This window comes from Chenopodium album, chromosome 2, assembly GCF_948465745.1.
Source record: "Chenopodium album chromosome 2, dcCheAlbu1.1, whole genome shotgun sequence".
NCBI lineage: Eukaryota > Viridiplantae > Streptophyta > Magnoliopsida > Caryophyllales > Amaranthaceae > Chenopodium > Chenopodium album.
This window is the reverse complement of record NC_137835.1, coordinates 55,865,420-55,874,255: the sequence shown is the minus strand read 5'-3', so window position 1 is coordinate 55,874,255 and position 8,836 is coordinate 55,865,420. Positions and strand designations below refer to the sequence as shown.

The 8,836-nt window shown below is 37.6% G+C and overlaps 1 protein-coding gene and 1 non-coding gene across 2 annotated transcripts; both read left to right on the top strand.

Annotated features, from left to right (window-relative positions):
• Positions 1-2,242: 2,242 nt before the first annotated feature.
• LOC145608375 (small nucleolar RNA R71) lies at positions 2,243-2,348 on the top strand. Its single transcript, XR_014105798.1, has one exon. It is a non-coding gene; the product is annotated as a small nucleolar RNA R71 (small nucleolar RNA).
• A 5,529-nt stretch (positions 2,349-7,877) lies between these two features.
• On the top strand, positions 7,878-8,321 carry LOC145572848 (uncharacterized). Its single transcript, XM_081631764.1, has one exon. It carries the CDS (start codon positions 7,878-7,880, stop codon positions 8,319-8,321), a length of 444 nt encoding a protein of 147 aa, XP_081487890.1.
• Positions 8,322-8,836: the final 515 nt, after the last annotated feature.

Genomic DNA, 8,836 nt, shown 5'->3' with positions numbered 1-8,836 from the left:
ACGGGGTAAGTGGAATTTGGGCCTAAGAATTCATACCTAAGGTGTGATGGTAGAGGTTTGAGCTCTACCATAGGCACACCTTTACCTTCTTTTGTTGCGGCCACTTACAAAGCTTCTTGGATTGAGATCTTCAAGCACATTTGTTCATCCACTTCCTCCATGCTTCCATTAAGCAATTCCTCATATAATGCCATCTCCTTGCATGGTGCACCTAGCTTATCTTTGTTCAACAAAACATTCTCAAGAGCATTGTTAGAGGTGAGCAAGTGCTCATGCATGGAAGACACAACATGATCAAGAGAGTTAATCATCATGCAATTTTCTAGAGAAGAACATGGATATTTCATGCTTTCATTCAAATCGAATTCTATGACCTCATCTCCTACCTTAAGCGAAATCTTTGCACTCTTGACATCTATCATAGCACCCTAGGTAGCAAGAAAGGGTCTACCTAGAATGATAGGAATGGTAGCATCTTCATCCATTTCTAGTACAACAAAATCCACCGGGAACACAAACTTCCCAACCCTCAATGGAACATCTTCCACTTTACCTTTTGGAAACTTGATTGACCTATCGGCTAGGTGCAAGGTAATGTTGGAAGGTAAGAGTTCCCCTAGATCAAGTCTTTGATAAACCGAATATGGCATTAGGCTTACACTAGCTCCTAAGTCACATAGGGCATTATCAATTTCCATCTTGTTAATAGCACAAGGGATAGAGAAGTTTCCGGGGTCTTTCAACTTGGGTGGCATTTTGTTCATGATGATCGCACTACAATTCTCAGTCAAGTTAATAGTATCCACAACATCACAAGTCCTTTTCCCACTCAAAATGTCTTTGAGGAATTTGGCATAGTTAGGCATTTGGTTGATCACATCGGTGAAAGGTAGAGAAAGGTGAAGTTGTTTGAGCATATCAATAAATCTCCCAAATTACTCATCCAATTTGTGTCTCATGAGTTTTTAGGGATAAGGGAGCTTGGGTTTCACAATCTCTTTCTCCACTCTCACCTCTCTAGGCGTCTCAACCACAACCTCATCTAAAGATTCTCTATCTCCCTTATTCTCAACCAAAGTTTCCTTGGGGACCTCCTTGTCTTCACTCTTCCTAGGCAATCTCTCCTCAAGATTCTTACTACTCCTTGTAACAATAACATTCACGGGTTTCTTGGGATCTAGGCCTTGGGAAGGTAAAGAAGAAGGGCTTCTTGTTCTTTCACAGCATTAGCAAGTTGAGAAATTTGGTTTTCGAGCATTTTGTTATGTGTCATCATCTCATTGAATTTCTTGTCACTAATGGCCATGTATGTGTTCAAAAACTTGGTTTGATTTTCAATTATTTCCTCCAAATTAGTCCTAGAAGAAGAAGTTTGTGAATAGGAATTTTCACCTTGAGTCTTTGGAACAAATCCGGGTAGGGGACCCCTTTGAGAATTATTTTGAAAATTGCCCCTACCTTGATTGTTCCAATTACCCCTATTTTGATTTTGACCATAACCTTGATTATGGTTTCCACTACCTTGGTTATTATTTCCATAACTTTGGTTTTGATTACCATAATTTTGGTTTTGATTTTGACTACTATAACCTTGATTGTTATAGTTACCACGAGAACCTTGGTTCCTATAACCACCACCTTGGTTATAGTTGTCAAAATTACCTTGGTTTTGGTAATTCCTATTCCATTAACCCCCTTGATTATCAAACCTTTGCACATTATTATTTGACACATAGTTCACATGCTCACTCTCATTGTTATCAAATTCATCAACACATTCTGGAGAAGCATGAGGGCAATTACAAGAGTCATGACATAAGATCCACATGCATCACAAAACAAGCAACCACTAGGCATATTATTTGATCAGGGAGGGGGTTGAGAGTTAGAAAGAGTACCTCTCCCCTTAAATTGGGAGGGGAGATTCGAAGCTTGAAAAGAAGAAGAGCTTTCCAATTTGGCCTTGATTGCGGTCATTTCTTTTCCCAAGTTTGTCATTTGTGAGGATAGGTTGTTGATCGCATTTATATGGTCTATAGAGTACACCGAAGAGCCACTCTTTCTAGTTAAGTCCCTCTCACCATCTTGCCAATCTCTATAGTACTTCACCACATCCTCAATAATGTCCACCACTTCTTCCTCCGTCCTATTCATAATGGGACCTTCGGCTCCCCCATCAAGGCATGATTTGCCTTGAGGACTTAGGCTACCATAGAAAATTTGAATGACTCGATAGGTTGGAATTCCGTGGTGGGGACACTCCCTTTGGTACTCTTTATACCTCTCCCATGCTTCGTAAAGGCTTTCATTAGGTCTTTGCTTGAACCCTTGAATCAAAGCTCTAGCCTCCACCGTTTTCTTTTGTGGGTAAAACCGGGACAAGAATTCCTTGGTGACTTCGTCCCATGTTCTTAGGGAGTTTGGCTTTACCTCCTTAACCAACCACTCCAAGGCTCGGCCTATGAGAGAAAAGGGAATCAACTTTAGCCGGATGAACTCTTGAGAAACTCCGTTTACTTTGATAGTATTGCAATACTTTTAGAACTCCTTGAGATGGTTCAACGAAATCTCATTCTTAGCTCCGCTATATTGTCTCCTCTCGATCAAGGCGATCATAGCCGGCCTAATTTTGAAATCATTCGCCGGTGTTGTAGGTGGAGCAATTCCACTCTGAAACTTGTACGCACCGGGAATTCCCAATTCTTTCAAAGCAACTCTTGGTTGTTCTTCCATGCTTAGTTCTTCTTCAAATCCTTCTTCGCTTGAGGAACTAAACTCCAAGGAACGACTAGAAATTCTTCTCCTTGAGAGAGTCCTTTCGATTTTCAAAAGGCACAATGGATCGATCACGAGCTCTATGCATGCAAAACTCAATGAAAATATTAGTAACACGGCTACAAATGTAGCCTTAAGAAACAAAATCTTTTTGTATTTTTTAAACTAAGTGAAATAGACTCAACAACTAAAGCTAAGCACCAATATCACTCCCCAGCAACGACGCCATTTTGATAGAGGAATAAACGTGTCGTTAATTGTCTATCCCTAGATCAAACACAATTTATAACAACCTAAACAAACCTAATACAAGTATAAGGCAAGTATAGGGTCGAACCCAAAGGAGTGAGTCGGTATTAACTGTAGCCTAAGTCTAGCTACTTCGAAGATTGTAATGAGAAAACGGTTGGTACTATGGTAACAAAGCTAAATTAATCAAATAATTCAAGAAACTAAAAACTAGGGATGTAGATTCCACATGAAAGTTCAATAATCATGCTAATTGATAGTTCATTCAATTGATTCAAGCACATTGCAAAGGACAAACAATAGTAGCAATCAATAGAATTCAAGAGCTATATCCTAGAGGCCAAGCTAGGGGTCACTATGAATGGCTAATCAAGGAAATTCACAATCAAACTAAATTAATTAAAACAATTCTTAAATTGATGGTTCATGTCATTAAGAATTGCAATGCAATCTAGATTAATCTTATAGGTTGATCACTCCTAATCTAATTAATCACATGCAAAACTATGTCAACCAATTTAATTGCAACAATTCAATCAATCAATGATCATCAACTAGCACAAATTATCAATCAAGCATGCTTCCCCTTCTCCCTAGCAACTAATATACTCACTAATCATGGTGTAACTCAAGAACAAATCACTAGAAATTGCATTGCTCATCATTCTAAATCAAAATCAAGAGAAAACAATATCAACTACAATATCAAATTCAAATAAAAAATAATCAAACAATCAAACATGAATCTAAAACAAACAAGTAAAGAGATGAACTAAAAGAAGAGATTCTCACTAATATTAATGATCGAAGATGAAGAAATCCAAGCACAATTGAACCAATGTTGAAATACAAATCCAAATCCAAGAACTTCTCTCTAACTTCTCTCTCTAAAACTAAGCTAATGAAAATTATCTAAAAGTTAGTTTTCAAAAAGGAATTACAAGTGAATTTATAAGCAAAGAAGGAAAATAGGATCCCCACGCCCTCTCTAAGAAATACCGCGCCCGCGGGGAAATGGGTACAGACCTTATAACAAACTCCGCGGGTTATCTGGGAAACACCCGCGCCCGTGGCAAGGGCGCAGCGAATCCCCTACTCCCAAAGAGTAATCAGAGGGTCGCGGTCTCTCTAATCTGGAGCGCTCTCTCCAATCTACCAGCGCACGCGGGGAGCCCGCTGCAAGACCGCGGAGAGTTCCTGGTCGATTTTTGGTTAATTTGGTGCAATCGAGCCCGCTCCCGCGGCCTTCAGGACCCGCGCCTGCGAAAACCTGGCAAGAGTTGATGCCCTCTCCAAGGCCTCTCCAAGGCCTCTTTGAGCCCTCTCCAAGCCCTCTCTTAGCAGATTACTTCCTCCTTGCTTAGTCAATATAGCTCATCTTGATCCCTTTGCAAAGACAACTCCTAGGTACCTACAAGAGCAAACGAAGGAAAGGAATAAAAGGGAAAAAGGGCCAAATAAAAGGAAAACACAAAGAAAACACGAAAAGCACAACGAAAGAAGGAAAAAGAGGAACTAAAGGAAAAAGGACCAAAAATAAGATAAGAAATTATGAAAAAGGGATGAAATCATCTTAAAAGACTACCCTATGAGTGCCATAAATTACACTTATCACTACACCAAGGTTATGGTAACCATAATAAAAATCATGGCCAAAATCAAGGTAGGGGTAATTGGAGTAATCAAAGTAGGGGAAATTTTCAAAACAATGCTCAAAGAGGTACCCCACTCGGATGTATTCCAAAGACCTAAGGCCAAAGTGATAGTTTCTATGATCAACCATCTTCATCTATGAGTTGGTTAGAGGATGTCATTGAGAACCAAACTAAGGTGTTGAATACTCATATAACCCTTAGTAATGAGAATATTAATGACATGATGACTTATAGTAAGGGGTTAGAGAATCAAATTTCTCAATTGGCTAGTATGTTGAAAGAGTTTGCAAATCTTTCTTCTTTGACTTCACAAGGCTTAGATCCTAAGATTTCTATGAATGCAATTGTGACTAGGAGTGTGTAGACACCCATTTGTGTCTCCCCAAAACCAAACCCGGTGATGAGTACCTTTCACGTCAAATCATAATCGAATGAAGTGAAAGTGTGGAAAGTTCAGTGTTGCAGATAGTTTTAATTTCTTTTCTCTTCTCTCTGTTTTTGAAAACTTATTTTAAGAAAATAGCCAATCCAGTTTTGTTGGTCCATGATATGGGTCCAATAGTAGTGTAGTTGGATGGGGCTTGACAAGAGCTTTCCAACGATATATTATAGGCCCAATTCCGATGAATATTGAGGAAGTTATGGCCAAAATGCTAAACTGGGCCCGATTCGGTTTTTATATGCGGCCCAATGATCTAGAGGAGGGCCTATTATTAATTATCATTCCTAAAGCTATTAGGATTGATTATAGTCTTTTAGAATACTCTAGAAGGTTCTTTTAAATCCTAATGGAGTTAGGATTGATAATTATGTTTTAAAGAGTTTGAAATTGAATAAAACTACTCCTTTTAAGAATCCTTGTTTTGTACGAAGTGGAATATATTCAGATTTTATTTTCGTGCCTAATAATATTTATCCAAATTTTATATGGTTGGATAGATCTTGAAATTATCTTTCCAATGATATATTATAATATTAAATTCGAGTTATAACGAAAAAGATATGAATGAGACATGAAACTTTATCCAAAACTGACACCCTTCCACTATTTTGGCCATATCTTTTTATATACAAAATATTTTAATCTGATTCTAATTGGGTTGGAAATAAAACTTTAAGAGCTTTCTAACGACATATTATATGCCTTATTTGGACTTTTGAATCAAAAGATATGATAAAAACAAAAACGCGTGAATTTCTGAAATCAGCGCCAAACGCCAGCCATTGACGCCTGGTGCTAGCCATTGGCGCCTGGCGCCAATAGCCTGGTGCTGGTGCCAGCTCTGTTTTGCGTGCGCCAATCTCGTTTTGCGTGCGCCAAGTGCTCTGTTTTGATATTTTATCTTTTTGGCTGATTTCTCTATAAATAACGTATTAAAAACTCCGTTTTCATTCACAAATTCTCACCTACAATGAGTTTTCATTTGCAATCATTAATTCTCTAATTATCTCTTAATCATTCACCAACTCTCATCAAGATTTTCTTGATTATTCTCTCTCTCTCTCTTTTTCTAAACTAGCCTTTTCTCAAATACAAAATTCCGCATTCGCAAGACTTAGATACACCTAGCCATATTCGAAGTTGCCTTCGCTCTAGACGTGAAAGGTTTAATTTCTGAGGGTTTGGTCCCAAATCTCTATTTCAATTATTTAATTTAATTGTTTTGATTATTATTTTCCTTGAAGTTACAAACGTGTGTATTTTGTTATTAGAAAGAGGTACGAAGCATCAAAGTAAGTGCTTTAATGGTTTTAATTGATGTTATGATGTAGAAATCATGTTTAAATTGTTATTATGATATTCCTAGTATCATGTTTAGGGAAAAGGTTATAATATCAAATATATTAAATATGATTGTTACAATGCTTCCTATTTTCTTCCTAATATTTATGATTGTTAGTATCATGTTAGGGTTAAAGCTTTGATTTTTATTGCTTAGTGACATGCTAGGGTTTGTTATTAATCTTGTTAGTATCATGTCTAGGATCTTGCTATTTCTATTGTGCTTTAACATGATTTATAATTATTTTATAATTGTTTTGATTATGATCATAATTTTAATTATTGCTATAATTATTATGATTAATATTATTATTATTATGATTATGATTATTGATTGTTATTATCATGATTATTTCAATTATTATTTATTATTATTATTATTATGTTGCTTGATATTTATTTTTATTGCTTGATCACACCTTTATTGCATGTTTAAAGGGAATTTGGTACTTGTAATCACGCTTAATAAGATAATTAATAATCTTGTTAGGGTTAATTTGATTATAATTTCAAGTGATCGCCAATAATAGATTTATTTGTGTATTATATTCAACCAACATAGATAAACAGGTTTAGGGTAAACTTATTGATTGCATGTTAATCAAAAAGCGCACATGAATACGATCAGAATAAAGTAGAGGCCTATTATTAGAGCAGGTTCAATCTCTTTTAGGTTGGATTTGTACCTTCATCCCCGAACCCTTATTTGGTTCAAGACCTTATGGAGTTGACGATCTCTTGGATCGTTAAGGGGTGTAACCTTCACCTCGTGAACGGTTTACAAGTTCCTAAAAAACTTGTTGGCGACTCTTTTGCTCTATCTTCTTCCCTTTTGGACGCCACCGTACTTTAGTGTATGATCACAGTGGGGTTCAAGCTAGGGGTTTAATGCTTGAAATTATTCCCTACAGAGTGGTAGGATTCTTGAGAGTGGATTTTCTAAGAAAAGTGATGCTAAGGAGAGTCCTAGCAAGGATCCAATTGAGAATGAGGGAGATGAGAGTCCTTTGGTTGAGAAAGTTTATGAGGATCAAGTTGAGAAAATGAAAGAGAAAGTGAGAGAAGTTATCAAACCTAAGCTCGCATACCCCCCAAAAGTTTAATAGGCACAAATTAGATGAACAATTCGACAAATTCATAGAGATGCTTAGGCAACTTCATCTTACCCTCCCATTCACCGATGTCATTGACCAAATGCCGAATTATGCAAAATTCCTTAAGGAAATCTTGAGTGGGAAGAGAACTTGTGATATGGCGAAAACGGTTAGTTTGACCGAGAATTGTAGTGCCATCATAATGAACAAGATGCCGCCTAAGTTGAAGGATCTCAGAAACTTTTCTATCCCTTGTGCTATTAACTGTACAAGACACAAATTGATAATGCCTTGTGTGACCTAGGAGCTAGTGTTAGCCTTATGCCATACTCGGTCTATCAAAGACTTGATCCAGGAGAACTTTCACTTACCAACATTACCTTAGAATTAGCCGATAGGCCCATCAAAATCCCAAAAGGTAAGGTAGAGGATGTTTCCTTAAGGGTAGGGAAGTTTGTGATCCCGGTAGATTTTGTTGTGCTTGATATGGATGAAGATTCCAATATCCCCATCATTATTGTTAGACCCTTCCTTGCAACATCGGGAGCTATGATTGATGTCAAGAGTGCTAAAATTTCTCTAAAGGTGGGGGAAGAAGAGATTGAGTTTGATTTGAATGAGAATATGCAATACCCTTTTTCTTCTTTAGAGAATTGTATGAGAATCGAAATTTTAGATGACATTGTGAATTCCATGCAAGAGCACTTGCTCGCCTCTAATGATCCTCTTGAGTGTGTTTTGTTGAACAAAGAAAAGATAGGTTAGCATGGAAAAGAAATGGCTTTCCTTGAAAGAGTCATTGATGAAATCTTGGAAGGAAGTGATGAGCAAATGTGCATGAAGATCTCAAGCCAAGAAGCATTGCAAGCAGCCTCAACCAAAGAAGGTACAGGTGTTCCCACGATAGAGCTCAAACCTCTACCATCACATCTTATGTATGAGTATTTAGGCCCAAATTCTACTTATCCCGTGATTGTTAGTGCATCTTTGAGCAAGAGCCAAGCTCAAGAGTTATATGACGTTTTGAGAAGGCACCAAGGTGCTTTAGGATATACCATTGATGACCTCAAGGGTATAAGCCCCGCTTTATATACCACATAACCCTTGAGGAGGGCATTCTTCCTTCTATTGAGCGACAACGGAAACTACATCCCTAAATGGGTGAGGTAGTGAAGAAAGAGATTACTAAGCTTCTAGATGCGGGATATTCCCCATCTCAAATCTAGGTGGATCTCTCCCATTCATGTCGTTCCAAAGGTGAGCTTATCCTGACAAGGACG